At 39.8% G+C, this 20,645-nt stretch overlaps 1 protein-coding gene and 1 long non-coding RNA gene across 2 annotated transcripts in view; one reads left to right on the top strand and one right to left on the bottom strand.

Moving 5' to 3' along the window:
• Nucleotides 1-17,104, bottom strand: part of KCTD16 (potassium channel tetramerization domain containing 16) — a 277,777-nt gene extending 260,673 nt beyond the window's left edge. Inside the window, exons 1-2 of the mRNA XM_082382750.1 lie at nucleotides 16,274-17,104; nucleotides 14,741-15,885 (exon numbers count right to left, since the gene is read on the bottom strand). Coding sequence (XP_082238876.1) covers nucleotides 14,741-15,572 — 832 coding nt within the window. The 5' untranslated portion in view covers nucleotides 15,573-15,885; nucleotides 16,274-17,104. The remainder of the gene's footprint in view (nucleotides 1-14,740; nucleotides 15,886-16,273) is intronic.
• Nucleotides 1-20,645, top strand: part of LOC309624593 — a 1,127,080-nt gene that overhangs the window by 44,793 nt on the left and 1,061,642 nt on the right. The window lies entirely within an intron of this gene.

Raw genomic sequence — 20,645 nt, 5'->3', positions numbered from 1 at the left:
CAGATCTTCCCAAATAAATATTTTACATTCCTGAGCATCCAAAGACCTGAAAATGGCCTTGAAAATTTTAAAGTATCACACATTATAGCATTAGTCATTACTGCTCCAGACCACAGGAGTATTTATCCAGAAAAGCCAAGCAACTCTGCTATTTTCTAAGGCATGCTTTTCTCATGCAAATAGGAAGGAACATCGTGCTATTTCACGGCAGCTTCGCAAGATGTACAACTCCACACAGGTATCCCTCTGTTTAAAGAAAAAAAGAGATTTCACCTAGTTGGCTAGAAAGCATATTAGTGCAAACGGAATCTTATTTTCCACTTGCATTTTCAGTGTAAATGTGAAAGCACGTGCCCATAGGAAAATTTCTCCACCTGACATAACTGAATGCTTAACACTGTAAGAAAATGAGCCGTGATGGCTGGCCAGTGCTCGATGCGCACTTCTCATTGTCGGCCAGCTCTGCTTCTGCCAAGGGCTCTGCAACATTTCCCCAAGTCCGGAGTACTCCCTTGGTTTTGATTTTATGCCTCTGCCACACCCTAACAGTCATACACCCCGTTTCCCTTACCCCAGTCACTAGAATTTCTCTGCTGCTCCACACACAGAAAGCTCCCTTCACAGAAAAATCACCATTACCAGAGCCTAGCTCTCCCCTTCTCTAGGTAGGGGCCTAGCAGTGTCAATCCACAGGCTACAATATTGTCTAAAACACAACATACAGCAGTCCCAAAGGCTCTTGTGCACCAAGTTATATATAAAGAATGGGTCACCTCCTATTTTCATCAATGTAACTAGTTCACCATCACATTATATCAGACACGCTCAGAATAAAAGGTCGCTGTAAACGGGGGTGTGGAAATTATTAGAACTTTCTGCTTCAGAATGGGCTAGATGAATGAAAGTAGAAAAGTATGAATTTCTTCACATGGGGCAGCTTTTGACTGGGTCACGCAGCAACAGCCCCCATTAGCAGTCTTGTTTCCATTCAAAGCCACACAGAACAGCTACTCATGGTGTGAAGAAAAATGTCTTGTTTTCATTTCTGGAGCAATTTAAATGATCTTATTGTCGGAGGCATACTCAGTAACCATTTTCTGTCACCATGAAGAATTCTCTCTAGGCTGAGACTCCTAAAAGGTTATTCTAATTCTGCAGTGACTGAATATATAATTTAAATTATATTCTTAATTTTCAATGCTACCACATATTCTCCCAGGTTCTGAAAAACCACAAATTGAAAATAAGGTAGGGAGAAAAGCCATTATTAATGACTTGCATTATGGAATAGCCAGGGGGAAGAAAAGAGTTACTGCAATTGGAAGCTTTCTGAAGGGTTTACTTTTATGTTTATTCAGATTCAATTAAAATCAATAGCTTGAATTTCCTCTTTAAAAGTTACTTCTAGATGTTTTTGTTTTTTTAACATGCATAGAATCAACAGACTGAACAAAGTATCCAAGAGGACTATTATAAAGAATCAGGTAAGTTTTTTATAGGAAGGACCTGTATCTTGTCATGTCAGTATTCTCAGAGGTCCTTGTAATTATTTATTAACATTTCCATAGCATTGCCTAGGTGCCAGGTGCTGTCATCAGCACTTTATATAGAGCAACCTATTCGATTCTCGTAACAACCCTATGAGGCAAGTACCACTGTTATCATCTCCATTTTCCAGGTGAGGAAACTGAGGCATGGATTTGCAGGTGATCAAACAGCTAGAAATTCAAACTCAAGCAGTGTGGGCTCCAACACCCAGGCTCTAAACCACCATGTTACGTTGCCTCTGGCATTAAGGAATGATCGTTAACGTGGTAAGAAAGGAGGGAAGGAGGAAATATCAATAGAATCCTTTAGCAGTAAGAAGATTAAGAAGGCAACCTGGTCAGCCTCACAGCACACTTTGCATTCTAGCAGAGCTCTTCTCCTATTGAGGTTATTCTCTCAATTTTGCAGCACTTTTCTGAATCCCAAGTCCCTCCTAGGGTTGTTCCTTAAATGCTGCCCACCCACCCCCTCACAGCTTCAATTTGCTCCTGCTTAGGTGAATCAACTAAAAGGAAACCACAGGAGACTTCGCTGCTGGTAAAGTGTTTTTCCCAGTTCCCCAGAGCTAGAATCTTTGTGCAGGTGCTAAGAGCAGAGCATCTTTCAGGGAGAATTCCAATTTGTATGTAAAGTGCTTAACCCTGAGAGAGAGGACAGTAGAAGCAAGAAGAACTACAATTCTGCAGCCTGTGGAATGAAAACCACATTCACAGAAAGATAGACAAAATGAAAAGGCAGAGGACTTTGTACCACATGAAGGAACAAGATAAAACCTCAGAAAAACAACTAAGTGAAGTGGAGATAGACAAAATTCCAGAAAAAGAATTCAGAATAATGATAATGAAGATGATCCAGGACCTCGGAAAAAGAGTAGAGGCAAAGATCAAGAAGATGCAAGAAATGTTTAACAAAGACCTATAAGAATTACAAAACAAACACCTAGAAGAATTAAAGAACAAACAAACAGAGATGAACAATACAATAACTGAAATGAAAAATACCCGAGAAGGAATAAATAGCAGAATAACTGAGGCAGAAGAACAGAGAAGTGACCTGGAAGACAGAATGGTGGAATTCACTGCTACAGAACAGAATAAAGAGAAAAGAATGAAAAGAAATGAAGACAGCCTCAGAGACCTCTGGGACAACATTAAATGCAACAACATTCACATTATAGGGGTCCCAGAAGGAGAAGAGAGAGAGAAAGGACCCAAGAAAATATTTGAAGAGATTATAGTCAAAAACTTCCCTAACATGGGAAAGGAAATAGCCACCCAAGTCCAGGAAGTGCAGAGAGTCCCAGGCAGGATAAACCCAAGGAGAAACATGCCGAGACACATAGTAATCAAACTGACAAAAATTAAAGACAAAGAAAAATTACTGAAAGCAACAAGGGAAGAAAACCAAATAACATACAAGGGAACTCCCATAAGGTTAAAAACTGATTTCTCAGCAGAAACTCTACAAGCCAGAAGGGAGTGGCACGATATATTTAAAGTGATGAAAGGGAAGAAACTACAACCAAGATTACTCTACCCAGCAAGGATCTCATTCAGATTTGATGGAGAAATCAAAAGCTTTACAGACAAGCAAATGCTAAGAGAATTCAGCATCACCAAACCAGCTTTACAACAAATGCTAAAGAAACTTCTCTAGGCAGGAAACACAAGAGAAGAAAAGGACCTACAAAAACAAACCCATAACAATTAAGAAAATGGTAAGAGGAACATACATATAAATAATTACCTTAAACGTGAATGGATTAAATACTCCAACCAAAAGACACAAGCTCGCAGAATGGATACAAAAACAAGACCCATATATATGCTGTCTATATAGACCTAGGGACACATACAGACTGAAAGTGAGGGAATGGAAAAAGATATTCCATGAAAATGAAAATCAAAAGAAACCTGGAGTAGCAATACTCATATCAGATAAAATAGACTTTAAAATAAAGAATATTACAAGAGACAAGGGAGGACACTACATGATGATCAAGGGATCAATCCAAGAAGAAGATATAACAATTATAAATACATATGCACCCAACATAGAGGCACCTCAATACATAAGGCAACTGCTAACAGCTATAAAAGAGGAAATCAACACTAACACAATAATAATGGGGGACTTTAACACCTCACTTACACCAATGGACAGATCATCCAGACAGAAAATTAATAAGGAAACACAAGCTTTAAATGACACAAGAGACCAGATAGATTTAATTGATATTTATAGGACATTCCATCCAAAAACAGCAGATTACTCTTTCTTCTCAAGTGTACACGGAACATTCTCCAGGATAGATCACATCTTGGGTCACAAATCAAGCCTTGGTAAATTTAAGAAAATTGAAATCATATCAAGCATCTTTTCTGACCACAACGCTATGAGATTACAAATCAATTACAGGGAAAAAAAACGTAAAAAACACAGACACATGAAGGCTAAACAATGTTACTAAATAACCAAGAGATCACTGAAGAAATCAAAGAGGAAATCAAAAAATACCTAGAGACAAATTAGAATGAAAACACGATGATCCAAAACCAATGGGATGCAGCAAAAGCAGTTCTAAGAGGGAAGTTTATAGCAATACAAGCTTACCTCAAGAAACAAGAAAAATCTCAAATAACAATCTAACTTTACACCTAAAGGAACTAGAGAAAGGAGAACAAACAGAACCCAAAGTCAGCAGAAGGAAAGAAATCATAAAGATCAGGGCAGAAATAAATGAAATAGAAACAAAGAAAACAATAGCAAAGATCAATAAAACTAAAAGCTGGTTCTTTGAGATGATAAAATTGATAAACCATTAGCCAGACTCATCAAGAAAAACAGGGAGAGGACTCAAATCAATAAAATTAGAAATGAAAAAGAGGTTACAACAGACACCGCAGAAATACAAAGCATCCTAAGAGACTACTACAAGCAACTCTATGCCAATAAAATGGATAACCTGGAAAAATGGGCAAATTCTTAGAAAGGTATAACCTTCCAAGACTGAACCAGGAAGAAATAGAAAATATGAACAGACCAATCACAAGTAATGAAATCGAAACTGTGATTAAAAATCTTCCAACCAACAGAAGTCCAGGACCAGATGGCTTCACAGGTGAATTCTATCAAACATTTAGAGAAGAGTTAACACCCATCTGTCTCAAACTCTTCCAAAAAATTGCAGAGGAAGGAACACTCCCAAACTCATTCTATGAGGCCACCATCACCCTGATACCAAAACCAGAAAGAGATACTACAAAAAAAGAAAATTACAGACCAATATCACTGATGAATACAGATGCAAAAATCCTCAACAAAATACTAGCAAACAGAATCCAACAACACATTAAAAGGATCATACACCACGATCAAGTGGAATTTATCCCAGGGATGCAAGGATTCCTCAATATATGCAAATCAACCAATGTGATACACCATATTAACAAATTGAAGAAGAAAAACCATATGATCATCTCAATAGATGCAGAAAAAGCTTTTGACAAAATTCAACACCCATTTATGATAAAAACTCTCCAGAAAGTGGCCAGTGAAGGAAGCTACCTCAACATAATAAAGGCCATATACGACAAACCCACAGCCAACATTATTCTCAATGGTGAAAAACTGAAAGCATTTCCTCTAAGATCAGGAACAAGACAAGGATGTCCACTCTCGCCACTATCATTCAACATAGTTTTGGAAGTCCTAGCCACGGCAAACAGAGAAGAAAAAGAAATAAAAGGAATACAAATTGGAAAAGAAGAAGTAAAACTGTCACTGTTTTCAGATGACATGATACTATACATAGAGAATCCTAAAGATGCCACCAGAAAACTACTAGAGCTAATCAATGAATTTGGTAAAGTTGCAGGGTACAAAATTAATGCACAGAAGTCTTTTGCATTCCTATACACTAACAAAGAAAGATCAGAAAGAGAAATTAAGGAAACACTCCCATTCACCATTGCAACAAAAAGAATAAAATACCTAGGAATAAACCTACATAAGGAGGTAAAATACCTGCACTCAGAAACTATAAGACACTGATGAAAGAAATCAAAGATGACACAAACAGATGGAGAGATATACCATTTTCTTGTATTGGAAGAATCAATATTGTGAAAACGACTATACTACCCAAAGCAATCTACAGATTCAATGCAATCCCTATCAAATTACCAATGGCATTTTTACAGAACTAGAACAAAAAATCTTAAAATTTGTATGGAGACACAAAAGATCCAAATAGCCAAAGCAGTCTTGAGGGAAAAAAACCGAGCTGGAGGAATCAGGCTCCCTGACTTCAGACTATACTACAAAGCTACAGTAATCAAGACAATATGGTACTGGCGTAAAAACAGAAATATAGATCAATGGAACAGGATAGAAAGCCCAGAGATAAGCCCATGCACCTATGGTCAACTAATCTATGACAAAGGAGGCAAGGATATACAATGGAGAAAAGACAGTCTCTTCAATTAGTGGTGCTGGGAAAACTGGACAACTACATGTAAAAGAATGAAATTAGAACACTCCCTATCACCATACACAAAAATAAACTCACAATGCATTAGAGACCTAAATGTAAGACCGGACATCATAAAACTCTTAGAGGAAAATGGAGGAAGAACACTCTTTGACATAAATCACAGCAAGATCTTTTTTGATCCACCTCCTAGAGTAATGGAAATAAAAACAAGAATAAACAAATTGGACCTAATGAAACTTAAAAGCTTTTGTAAAGCAAAGGAAACTACAAACAAGATGAAAAGACAACCCTCAGAACGGGAGAAAATATTTGCAAATGAATCAACGGACAAAGGATTAATTTCCAAAATATATAAACAGTTCATGCAGCTCAATATTAAAAAAACAAAGAACCCAATCTAAAAATGGGCAGAAGACCTAAATAAACATTTCTCCAAAGAAGACATACAGATGGCCAAGAAGCACATGAAAAGCTTCTCAACATCACTATTAGAGAAATGCAAATCAAAACTACAATGAGGTATCACCTCACTTCAGTTAGAATGGGCATCATCAGAAAATCTACAAACAACAAATGTTGGAGAGGGTGTGGATAAAAGGGAGCCCTCTTGCACTGTTAGTGGGAATGTAAATTGATACAGCCACTATGGAGAACAGTATGGAGGTTCCTTAAAAAACTAAAAATAGAATTACCATTTGACCCAGCAATCCCACTACTGGGCATATACCCAGAGAAAACCATAATTCAAAAAGACACATGCACCCCAATGTTCATTTCAGCTCTATTTACAATAGCCAGGATGGAAGCAATCTAAGTGTCCATCGACAGATGAATGGATAAAGAAGATGTGGCACATATATACAATGGAATATTACTCAGCCATAAAAAGGAACGAAATTGTGTCATTTGTAGAGACGTGGATGGATCTAGAGACTGTCATACAGAGTGAAGTAAGTCAGAAAGAGAAAAACAAATATTGTATATTAATGCATATATGTGGAACCTAGCAAAATGGTACAGATGAACCGGTTTGCAGGGCAGAAATTGAGACACAAATGCAGAGAACAAACGTATGGACACCAAGGGGGGAAAGTGGCTGGGGGAGGTGGGGGGTGGGATGAATTGGGAGATTGGGATTGACATGTATACACTGATGTGTATAAAATGGATAACTAATAAGAACCTGCTGTATAAAAAAATAAATAAAATAAAATTCAAAAATTCAAAAAATAAAAATTAAAGTGCTTAGCCCAGCACCTGAAGAACTCAGTGGAAGTTAGGAAATGCCATCGTTATTACCAATCACACCAGAGCAATCACACCATCATTGCTCTCCAGTTCTTCTGTTAAGAGATAATGTAATGGTATATGCAAGACAGTGGCACCTATGACCATAACAAAAGTCTGCAGTGGGCATTTAGTTTCCTTCTTTGAGAAATATTTATGGAGTGCCTACATTTTTGCCAGGTTCTGTGCCAGGTATATCATGATGAAAGTGACCGACACAGTTCCTACCTTCACAGAGCTTGCAGTCTAATGTTACAGGAACAGTTAAATAAGCAAGTATAATACAGTATTATTTGTGCCACAGTAATGGAAAATAGGATCCTAGGGAGCACAGATAAGAGGTGCCTAATCTAGATATGATGGGCTAGAAAGGCTTCCCATAAAAGGAACCTCTAGACTGGGACCTGAAGTATGTAATCAAAGCAGGTGAAGGCACAGTTCCAGGCAGAGGGAACATTATGTACAAAACTGAAGAAGCAAGTGTATAACAGCATTCAGGAGCTAAAAGAAATGGGGTAGAGCTGAGGTTAAAAACATAACGGGTGGGAGGGCAACAGAAGAGGCTAAGGACAGAAGCAGAGGTCATTCCACCAAGAGCTGTGATTCATGTTAATTAAGGAGTGACATGGTCAGGCTCACATTTTAGAAATCTCACCATTTTTGCAGCAGGAAGAGGAGACCTGAAGGGGACAACACCAGATGTGGGTGGGAAGGACAATTTCAGTTTCTTTGCAATAATCTAGAAAAGCAATGTCAGTGGGCTGGGTAGCATCAGTGGAGACGGGAAGAAATGGATGGATTTGAGACGGATGAAGGAAAAGAACCAATAGGACTTGGAGATTGGAGAAATGGTTAGGGAGAAAGAAGAGCCACTCAGGTTTTATTCTTCCCTGGGGAACTGGGCAACTGATGAATCCATTTACTGAGATAAGGAACACAAGGAGAGAAGAGGTTTGGGAATGTACACGATGAGTTCAGTGGAACTTCTGCACAGTTGAAAGAATCCCAGAATACAAAGTTAGAATAGCCAGGAGGCAAACTTTCCCACTCAGAATGATTCTTCCTCCCAGTCAACAGGAGCCAGTGCACATCTTGGTAGGTTCACTGCACCCCTGATGGTAGCCCGGCCTAATGACAATAACAGCAGTGGAATACTAGATAGTTCTTGGATGACTAGAAAGAAAAACTGGAGCCTCTTTTATTGCCTGCTGTATCATCAGAATCAACTTGAACAATGGAGAGAACAGATCCCAATTGCTATTTGTCCATATGATGATCATGAAAAAACTAACAGGGCTTCCTTGGTGGCGCAGTGGTTAAGAATCCGCCTGCCAATGCAGGGGACACAGGTTCGAGCCATGATCCAGGAGGATCCCACATGCCGTGGAGCAACTAAGCCCATGTGCCACAACTACTGAGCCTGCGCTCTAGAGCCCGCGAGCCACAACTACTGAGCCCACGCGCCACAACTACTGAAGCCTGTGCACCTAGAGCCCGTGCGCCGCAACAAGAGAAGCCACTGCAATGAGAAGCCCGCGCACTGCAACGAAGAGCAGCCCCCAGTCTCCGCAACTAGACAAAGCCCACACGTGGCAACAAAGACCCCAACACAGCCAAAAATAAATAAAATAAATTTTTTTAAAAATGGAGAATTTCATTAAAAAAAAAAAGAAAAACTAACAATAAGGAGAGGTCCCTCCCTTGCCTCCAAAGCAGATAGCATTTCAATCTGTCAAAGCAAATTAAAAATGGACCTGCCAACGCTTGTGAAGATTTCTTGCAAGAAATTCTGAACCTGAATCTGATCAAGCCTTAGAATCTGGTGTTTAGCTCTAACAAATTTACAGAAAATACAGGGGTAAGAAAAAAAATGTGTCAATGACATCACAGAGATCACAGAGATGGATGAGCGAAACCCAGAGTGCCAGACATTCGCCATGAAAAATAACTTGGTTTCTTCAAACAAATAGATTGAAAAAGCAAAGAAAGAGAGAGGAAGAGAGAGAAAAAGGGCGCAAGGGAAAAGGAGGGAGGGAGGGAGAAATTAAAAGACATTTAAGATTTTTGCCACTTTGTGGTATATGCCATATGCAATATTTTTTTAATTTTGAAAGAGAAAATAAATAGCAATAAAAGATAATGGATGGACCTCATTTGACTCTTGATTCAAACAAGAGTTTGACAACTTTAAAAAAAATATTGTGAGAAAGTCAAAGAAGTTTGAACACCAACTAGGTATTAGAAGATATTAAAGAACTATTAATTTTGTATGTGATAATGGTATTGTTACGTATCTTAAAATTCATTTTATTTTAGAAACATATAGTATAGTGTTTGTGGATGAATGAAATGACTGACTTCTAAAATCTGTTTCAAAAGAATCCAGTGCAGACAGAGGAGAAAGTTAGGTAGGAATATATATGAACCAAGATTAGTCTTGTAATGATCACTGTAATTTTTGGAGCTGGGTTTCTCTACATTTGGATGTGTTTGAAAATTTCCATACTAACATGTTTTAGCTGACTTGCCAAGAAACGCAGTATTTGAGGAAAGCTAGAGCAAAGACCAAAGAAAAAGAGCAATAGTCAGCTGTGATGCAGAGACTGAGATCACTCCTACATTTCTGAAGAACTGTTTTCTGTGCATCAGACTGGCACTCTCTTCTATGCCCAGTCACTCCTCTCCATGGTTTGTGTTTGGAGGTGTTCCAAATGGAGCTCTGTGGCACATTCTCAGCTATTTCTATCTCTAATTCCTTTGGTAAGATCTAAACCTCGTTAGGCTATCAAAATCATTTGGTCTTCTCTTTCCAATCGTACACATACGTTTTTAATATATTGAGGCACTTGGGGGCAATCACAGAGATCCCCCCCTTTCTGCCTACATACTGACACTTCACTTGCTGCCAAATTCATTCAGGATGCCAGAGACCTAGGAAGAAACGATTCAAATCATCTCCTACAAGGAATTGGGCTCAGGTAATATATCTTGTTGGGCATGAAAGTGAAAACGGCATAATAGGATATTTTACTAACATGCTTATATCCCTGTTACGTTGAGCCAATGGTCGGAGAACAGCATCTTAAAGAGATAAGAAAAAATGATACCCACTACCCCTTTCTTTTATCATCATCATCACCATCCAATATCTGCCCAAGCAGGGTCTAAACCAACTTCATGTTGAAGCTTTATACTTAGATTATGCTATATATTTAAATTATAAATTAAGAAGGCTCAAGTCTTAAGAACACTCCCTTTGGGATACAAAGTCACTGGATCCACAGTTATGAAAAGGTTTCTTATTTATAAAAACCTCTGAAAAAAGTAACACCATGCCTTGAAAATATTCTAAATAAAATGACAGAACAGAATTTTTACTGAGGTCTTCATTATGGCATAGAGAGAGAACTTGAAAGCAGGAATGACTAAAGCAAGAGGAAGAGAGAATATCTTAGATGGAAAAGACAGAAAAACATCACAGAAAGAGGAGAGGCAGGTGTGGTAAAGACCAGACCCTCACAGTTTGGACTTCATTGTTCTGTGGCTTCATTTTGAATGTGGCAACATCATATTTCCATGGACAATAAAAATTGAAGCTATCATTGGTAACTTTTGAGGAAACAGGAAAAAAAGAGCTAGAACCATTTCAAGATAGATGCTTTTCCACCTGTTTTCCTTTAAAAACACACCCTCTTATGGAAGCTTTTAAAATCAACTGGGTAAGTTATTCACAATGGCCAGAACCACCATTTCTTCCCAATACAAGGTCATGCAGCTGAATTCTAAGTGAGAAATCATTTCCTGATCTGCTTTTCTCCAACACTCCATCTCAATCAACCACCCTGAAGATATATACTGTGTACATAAAGCAATTTAGAAACTTTTGTGGAAACAACCCTTTAAATTTAAGAAAACCAAGTAAAGAGAAAAAAGGTTAAAATGCACCTACAAGCAGTAATCTGTTGAAAAGGCAATGAATTGGTGGCTCCGTAATTCACAGAACTTAGAGTTTATGTTTTTGGATCTTATGAATTAAACTCCCTATTTGTGGTCATGTTATCACAGTTCTATTAGAGGCAAATGCCTTTGAATCTGAATGGTTTCAGGCATTTGTCTGAAGTAACTCACTCATGAGTAGGATTAAGGAAATGTACTTAATTTTCTCCAACCAAGAGCAAGCTTCCCTAGGGCACTGGAAGAGGGCTAATAAGAGGCTCATTTATTTCCATGCACCTGTGATTTTGTTCCTAAGTGGTGTGAACGGCTATTGAGTTCAATATCAGGACTTCTCGTTTCCAAATTACTTAGCTCTCATTTCATCTAGAGGTGAATCAAGAAGGCATCCTCTGATGTTTATGATATTGCCTTCCATATAACACTCGGAGAGAAAACAGAGGTAATTATTTACCTAGGTGGGTGAGAAAGGTGGAAAAGTACCTTCTCGTTTTTTTTAATTAAAATACTTTGTGAGGCAATCCTAGGACAGACATTACTTTCTATATCACTCACATTTTTTCAGTTGCTGATAAGTGAATCATAATCCACAGTATCTCATATTTTGGTGTGTAAGCAACGCAGACAAACACCTTCCTTGCTGCCCTTTTGAACACACACAAACATGGGTTGACTTTAATTGTTCGTAGTTCTGCAATAACGAAACACTCAGTCAAAACTGCCTGATGTTGACCATCAATTCTAGATCCACATGAAGATTGAATGAGGCAAGAACCTAACCTGTTAATAACTGACAGATTTCCCAATTTCCCCTTGGAAAATCTGGAAGAAAATTAGACAAACAGAGGAAGAAGGGGTCTTTCCCCATGACTGTCAACCACCATATGCAATGTATTAATTTCTTGCTGTTCGTTTTTTACTGTGATCTGGATCCAGACAAAGTGACTCTGCATTATCCCTTTTATTAGAAGAGTCTAATTGCTTGGAGTTAATTTCTTGGACCTAAGAAGTTTGTCACTACATATCTGTGTCTTTATCTACAGATATTTTTATAACATAGGAGGAAGCTGAGTTCCCCTGCAAAGAGCATCTTTTCTGTTAGTTGGTTGGTTGTTTGGTTTTTTCGAGGTTGGGGGAGGTGCTCACCAGAGACACACACTGCCCCTTCGGATCTGGCTGGCAGGTGGTGGCTTCTGGGCTCCACACCCTCTGCAAAGCAAGCAGTGGCTTGGTGCTCACAGTTGGTTGATTGGCAGGGCTCGGAGCATCTTTGCATACAAGCAACTCCCTGCTTTAGAGCACCTCCTGTAGTTTTGTCCCATTAACCTGAGCACAACAGCTTGATGAATTAATGGTTATAGAGGCACAGTTGGCAGCTTCTAATTAAATAATTATGGCTAAGCAGCTGCACGGAAGCTGTCATGCACCTTAGAAAGGCAGCAGCCAGTTTTATTGATCCTAAGACAGAGGAAGAGTTAACACTTAGCTCTGGTTGTTAGGTACAAAGGGCAAGTATATCATATGCAGTATATGTGCTGTGCAATATGAAGTTGCTGTACGTTTGTGCTAGCCTGTCCATGGAGTGATGGAGAGCAAACCTTGGCAACCTCTCGGCAACCCAACAAAGAAGGAAGTGATTATATGATCAGAGAACAGAGTCTGTCGAGAGCAATCTAAAAAGGACGTAGTGTTATATGGATGAGTCTTTGATGAACACAGAAATGTCACTGAGCTAGCAGGCAAATACACTCAGGTTCTGGGTATCATTTAGATGAGCAAGTGATTAGAATCAAGTGTAGTCTTTTTGAGGGGCTATGGCTGGTAGGTTTTCTTTTATTTGACTGAAGTTTCTTAAGAGGCTGCTTTCAAATATTAGAAATTGGAGAACAAGGTAAACATCACACACCTAGATTTAAACTCTATGATGCATTTTTCCTCAAAAGTTAGAAGATATTTATTCTACAGAAACACAGATAATGTCAGACTCCTTTGTAGAAAGCTAAAACGCTAAAGCCTTATCTCTATACTAGTGGAAAATTCACCAGAAGGAGGAAAGCAGAAGCTGGCAATTAAGTTCCAACATAGAGGAAGGTACAGATTACAGATAAAGGCCATAGGTAGGGATATTGGACCAAATAATGCTTGTTCCAACACATCAGAACGTTACTGAACTGCTGGCTGATTTTATTTTTCTACACAGGCTGTTCTTTCTATACAATCCATGTGTCTTCACTTCCAAAAACCAAATGTGTGATAACCCAGTAGAGAGCAACCCGGCTTCCCACAGGCCTTGTCACCAAGGTTCCCAGCACCATCTCCAAATGAATAAACACAACTGTAGGCAAAAACCAGTCCAGGAAATTCAGTCGTATCTTTATATGTAAAGCCATTTAGATATTTTAATTCTCAAAATTTATGTATTTGCCTTAAAATAAGAATAGAGAAAAACTGGAAACATATTTATGGAATTCACTTCACCCAACTCCCAGACCTGTTGAAAATCAGCAGTTCATCAAGCACTAAACTTTACAGATTGATTGATTGTTCTCCTTTCAGAGATCAATGGCTTATATTTAGAATAATGCCATTTCTTAAAATAAGGCATTCTGTACAGTCGTTTAAACAGATGGACTGACCTCTAAGAAACTCTTACTTTAAAGGCACAATTTAAAGGTGCAATTGTTTCCTTTCTTTTTTTCCCTTCTGGCTTCCTTTTATGTCAGTGATTCTATCACCTCAGCTATCTGAAGATGACTGCATGTGACTAACAATTCTCAAGGATTCATTCCTTTTACATGACTCCTAAATGAAGCTCAACTTAATTAAGTCTGCACTGCAACTCATACCTCAGTACAAATTGCTAAGGAATCAAATCACAAATCTGTAAAGCCTAGAAAAGCAAATTTCAGACTTGGGGTTGGGGGGGAAGGGGGTCTTTCGTCAGTCTATACTGCCATCTAGCCAAGATCATGTCATTCAGTGCAATATCCATTTGTGTTTTCAACGCCCCCATGAAAGCCAGTCTTCAGCAACCAGCTTAAGAGACCCCAAAGTTAGATAAAAGAATAGACAGCAGTACTTCAGCCACTCTGAGTCTATCAACCTCCTGTGGACCAACAGCTAAGTTCTAATGTTCTTATGTTCACAAGTCAATATCTGACAGAGACATACATGCCTGTTTTCATTCCACATATTACCTATACCAATATCATTCGCATCTTGCGATGTTTGAGGCCTTTAAACATTCTGTGATTTGACTGGAAAAACAAACGTTGTCTTAGGTAAGACATGAAAGCTGACTATAACCTCTAATCTTCTAGCTGTACCTCAAGGGTTAAAAAAAAAAAAAAAAAAACCAAAATAGTACTCCTTAGACACAGACTGAACATGCAGACATATAGTTCTGTTAAGAGGACCCATACACATGAAAAAACAAAAAGAACCCGTGGTACTTACGATAGAAGACGTACTCAGTGTAACTTGACCAGATCTTGTCATCTGTATATTGGTTGACGAAAGATGCTGTCACTGAGGAGTTACAGGCCACCATGTGGAATCCACATTCTGACAACATATCAAAAGCCCTTTCCAGATGCCTGAATTTGAGATAAAATCTGGAGGTGTATCTTTCTGGGGCTCTGTCAGGGTCTCTGCTCTCATTCAAAGTTTCTCCAAAGACCTCCTTTGCCAAGGAAATCCTTCCACAAACCAAAATCCTGGGAACTCTCCGAAACTTGGCATCTGCCTGCCCCTCTCTGCCCATGGTGCAGGACCCCCTGTAACCCACAGTAATAAAACCCCACTTGCGGTCAGCAGGGAGTAGCGAGGAAGGGGGGCAGATTCTCGTGTCACTTCCTTGGGAGGCATCTTCGAAGTCACTATGGCAGAATTCATCTGGGCTTTGCTTGATTTCATCAGGGGACAGGAGTTTGACCAAGTCTGGGAGCTGGAAGTACTCAGCTTCCCTTTTCAGTCTTCCCCTTTCTGGAAAGTGATCAGGCAGGACCACCTGCCTGTCCCTGAGATAGTCCAGAATATAACGGAACAAGAATCCATCTCTGTCAATGAAAAACCTTCCCTTGGAGTCCTTGGCTAGATCGTTAGCTGTGTCTCTCTTTGGGGAAAACATTTTCCACAGGAGGGAATGAGGGATGCTTATTAATGTGGAATGGCGAGTGAAATAAACTTGACCCCCAACATTCAGCTCCACGACCTCAGGGAAGGAGTTGGGAACTGCAGCCCCTTGTTCTCGAGGATAATAACGACTACAGTTTCCACTCAGAGCCATTGTCCCTTTCTTCTTCTTCTTCTATTTTGATGTGAAGGGTGCAGTTCAATGGAGTCAGAGCCTGATTCTTTGCACCAACTTGTAAGGGAGGGAGAGGATGCTACCTTGTTAAAAAACGGCCTTCTCTTACCCAGTTTTTTCCCCAAGAAAGCAAAATTTCAAAGAGTCCACAGGTGAAGTGATGCTGCAAAAGTAGTTTAAACCCTGGCAGGTGGTAAGCTATTACTTCATGGAATATAATCAACTCATCAGCATCCAATCTTCCCCCAAGCTCAGTAGGCAAGGCAGGCCAGGTCCCCAGTTACTGAGAGGTCTGTGTGAAGGAAAAGAGAGAAAATTATTTCCTCAAACCCAGCATGAGTCAGAAAAAAAGAGACCACTGGAGAGAGAAGAGGGAAGGAGAGAAGCAGGAAGGAAGGGAGGGAGGGAGAGAGGGAGGGAGGGAGAGATTATTTTACATAAGCAGCCCTGGAACTACTGATTTCAGCCATTCTTCAACTAAATCGTAGCTTCTCTCAAGCTATTTTGTGTCTACATATTTATCCATATTCCTCTGTCTCCAGCATTTAGTATTTAAAACATTTCTATTTGATTTCTGCATTAAAAAGGAATAAGCAGTTTTCAACTTCTAAAAGGGGATTTTTTTTTTTTTTTTTTTTTTTTCTGTCTGGACAGGAAAAGTAATAATCCTCGGAACTTACCTTAGTGAGTGCTGGAAACAGTTCTTGCGCAGAAATACCCATTTGCAAAGCAGTCGGAATCCACAGCCACACACAGAGTCTGGAGCTTGTCAAATCCCAAAGAGGTAAAGGACAGAGGTATCAATGAAAAGTGCCAGAGAGATGTGCTCTTAGAAAATAATCATATATATGTGCGTGTGTATATATATATATATATATATAAAGATTTATATAAATGTATATTTGTGTATATGTATGTATATATTCACTTCCAATCTCAAGTTAAAACAAGTCACAAAAAAGTTAAACCGTGACGAGAGGTGGCTGGATTGAAGAAGCAAAGCAGAGAAAAATATTCATCCAAAGCTTCTCCAGGAAAAAAAAAAAAAAAAATCAAACCTTTGGAAAGAATCCTTAAAACAGAAGAGAGTTGCAAGAGGTACTGGGACTTAGAAGCTTTTCAGAAAGCCCAGAAGCAGAAAGAAAGACAGATGTGCCCTGCTGGGGTCCCACGTAGCCACCCCACCTGCCAGCAAGGGCAAGCGGGCTCCCATGTTCCCAGTCAAGTGGGAGCCGGCGGGCGCCGCAGCGCCGAAATGACGGCGGGGGGCTCGGGCTCGGGCTTCTCCGGCGGCGGAGCTGGGTGGTTCCACAGTTCCCAGTGCAGTTCGGATGCTGTTGTTTCAGCAGTGCAGGCAAGAAACCATCCAGGGAAATGACTATTACATCATCTTAAAGGAATATGGCTTGGAGAAAGCGGAGGCAGCTCCGAGTCACGTCCGCCTCGCTGACAGGTCGCCAGGACTGCACGGGGACGCCGCGCTCCGGCCGTGGGCACGCGACTCCGGGGCGCTCCGGGCTCGGGGCGGGGACGCAGCGCTGCGCAGCCACTCCCCACCTCCCCGTCCTGTCCGGAAGTCTGGAGTTTCCAAGGGCCTTTGCTTTGCCCTTTCCTCCTGTCTTCAGACCTCCACCGCCACCACCATCCCCCAGAAACAACCCCCCAACCCAGTGGTGAGACGAACACAGCGATTTTTCATTAAAAAAAATCAACGAACATGCCCTTCGCACGTGCACTGAATTTCTGCGGAAGGGCAAATTGCCCCTCTAAAGCTTGTTTTTATAAAAAAAAAAAAAAAAGAAAGAAAGAAAAGAAAGAAAACACACCCAATGACCCCAATGTTCAAGCTACAAAGTAGTTTTTTTTTCCAACCAAAGAGGATGAAACCATATTCTCTCAGATGCCCTCACCTGTTTTTTCCCTTCTTCTCCATCCCTCTGGCAGCCCACCACAGGAAATAAATAAATAAATAATAAATACATACATGCATAGGTACAGTCTCTCTGGAATTAATGATGCTCCTTCAAAAGAATCCACGAAGCACTGGTACCCTCAGAAAAGCCAGGGTTTATATCAGTAAGTCATTAGCTTAGCTTCCATGTAAATTGTTACCTGCAACCTTTTTTCTGGGGCTGTTTCCTTACAGAGAGTCTCTTTGGATGTGCCCCCGCCCCCTCCCATCTCATCCCAAGAGGACTCTGGTGGAAGACACGCCTGCAAAGAGACATTTTACTCCCGTCCCAGAGGGTTCCCTTAAGTGCATCATTAGAGTTTCAGGAAGGCATTTCCAGGGCAACCTAATCCACTAACAAAGTGCTTCCAGTTGATCCTGCCAGTCAATAATGGCCCAGCCAACAGCTTACAGTAAGTCAGCCATTTCCCCTTTCAAACACCAACGTCTTAGGACTCACATTCCTAATGAGAATATAGTACTTCATCTATGAATAATATATGTGAGGCACACTCCATTCCAAACAACTGCTATTTTTAAAAAACGAAAGCCAAAAATGGAGAGGAAAGTATGAATTAGATTTTATGGGATACACGTGTTTATTGCCAACTCTTGCCCCAAGAATTAGCTTGAAGATAGACTCATCGGTAGCATAAAATAATTTCTAATTTAACGCTCTTTTCTTTCACTAAGAACCGGATTACTGAACGCATTCAGAGTATTAGCTAACACTCCAACACCTGATTATACTTGACTTTGTTTCTTTAACGAATGTATTAACCTGTTCTGCCCTCAATCATTGGGACTTTAACGCTGGACCAATCAAGGATGTGTCTGTTATTTGATGCACTCATATCGCCATCTAGTGTTTTCAAACTATCAGTGCACATCTGTATCTGGCAACTTAACTGAGCCAAAAGTTAGATTTTTTTTTTCCTTTATTTTAAAGTTTTTATAGTGGTTTGAGTATTTCCAGAAATGTTCTGTTCACCAAGATGACAAAGTAAACATTTAGTTGCCATCTGGTTAAGGGAAAAAATAAGTCTGAATCTATACCTATTAAGTACTGGTTTTGTTTGTAGTTAAGAGCAAATTATTTTGTCTAACAGAGTAGGCCAGTACGCCATGACAATAGCTTTGGAGATTAGATATTAAAATATTTGGGGGACAGTCTGACAGGAAGTGAAGAATGGGAGGAAGAAAAATCATAGTCTTTTAAAGATAAAAGGAACTTGTGAAATGGAATCACCATCTCGTCTTCAAGATATGGAAACTGAGTACCAGAGAGGGAAAGCACTTCCACAGGGTCACACAGCTGTGGAGTAGCAGGGTAGGGGTTAGACCGCTGCCTATTCAGAATGATCAATGTCCTGTTTTTAACCTTATGGATTCTAGAATAGGGATGGAGAGGTGGCAAGTAAAGAAAACAAGAAGAATTTCAAGATTATTACACATTTGAAAAAAAAAGAGCAAGTCATTTAAAAGAGCTTTTAGCATTAAGTTGAGTTGAAAGGCTAAAATATTTTTACCATTTAAAAGAAGAGTAATCTGAATTTCAAAAATGAGGAGCTCTGTTTATTTGTCTGGGTTCCATAGAGTAGGCTATTTTTGAGACAAGTAGTTTTTAATGTTTGTGGAGAATGGACTGCTTGGAGAATCTTAGGAAATCTAGGAAATGAATACACAAGCATAAAAGTTCACATTCAGTGTCGGGGCAGAGCTTCTCAGAAAGGTCTGAGTAAAGAGAGGAACCAGGGAGATCACGTGGCTAGGGACTCACATTCCCAGCAATCCTCAAATTTTGACTATGAACCTTCTTTCTGATATGAGATTACACACACACAGAGACAGGTTCTGAGGATTGAAAAAAATAAAACATAAAACATTCACCACACGACCTTAACCTTGTGACCACACCACCTGAAATGCACTCTGAATTCGTATTTCTTAATATTTTTTAATGAACACTGTAACTATCCCAGGCTTTACACACTTGTATTGCTGTATATTGTTTTGTACTAAAAAAAAGTTCATTTATTATAATAAACTGTTAAAAATAAACAACTGTTTTGCCAGCCCTCTTTAGGCATATTTACTTTTTTAATCTACCTGGAGCCTCAAGAAATTGAGAGGTTCTGGACCTCTCATCTTTTGAGAGGTCAGGGGTTTGGTTTAGGATTGGCCCTAAGCCTATTCATGTCGGGTTCTGTAGAGCACAGGTTGACATCTGATCCGTACTCTTTCTTATTCCTTTAGTCTCTGGGATACAAAGGCTTGAGAAGTGGGCTTTGAGGAAACAAAGCAATACACCATATAGAGAGATTTAAATAGTGCTGGAGTAATCGAGTATGTCCTAGGGTGTCTCAGGAAGGCTGTCAGTAATCCCGGATGTTTGGTGCCTGAACAAGAGGCAAGAAGCCAAGTCTAGGCAGTTAGTGTGTTCCTGTCCTTCGTGTCAGCAGATAACGCTGCTAGTGTGATTATTCTCTTCTGACAGCTTTCCGCTGAAACACTGTGGGATGCCACACTCCACCCGAAGGCTGAACATCCAGCAACAGATTTCTCTTAAGGGAAGAGCGAGGAAGAATGTTCCATCCTGTTCCTTGTAATATTCAAGCCCGCAGCACATGAAGACACACCATGGGTAATTTGTGGAGTTGATAAAACGTGTCAGCTTCTGTTTCCTGTTCCCCACTTTCACACACCCCCAGAGCTGAATGTTGAAGAGTATATTCTCAAAAGGACAATTTTAATTTTGGAATAATGGGATCACTTCCCACATCCTCACCCCCTAACACATCCTTAAGTATCCTCTCCCCTCAAGCACTGATAGCTTTTATGCTGACTGTCTTTGTTATAAGGGAGGGAATTGATCTCATAAACTTACTCATACTAAGATGCAGTGCACTCATTGTGTTACATGCCCCAAGGACTCCTGAATTAGCACCATCATCTTAATAGCTACTGTTTATGGAGGGCCAGCCATAGTCATTACCTCTCTCCCAGCTCTCCCTGACTGGTGGTGTAACAGCACACAGGAGACTCAATGTCTCTGAGCCAGGGTAAAACGGAGAAAATGAGAAGACCTGCCTCCCAGGTGT

The sequence above is a fragment of the Balaenoptera borealis genome (assembly GCF_965194805.1).
Source record: "Balaenoptera borealis genome assembly, chromosome: 2".
Lineage (NCBI taxonomy): Eukaryota > Metazoa > Chordata > Mammalia > Artiodactyla > Balaenopteridae > Balaenoptera > Balaenoptera borealis.
This window is presented reverse-complemented; position numbering and strand designations above follow the sequence as displayed.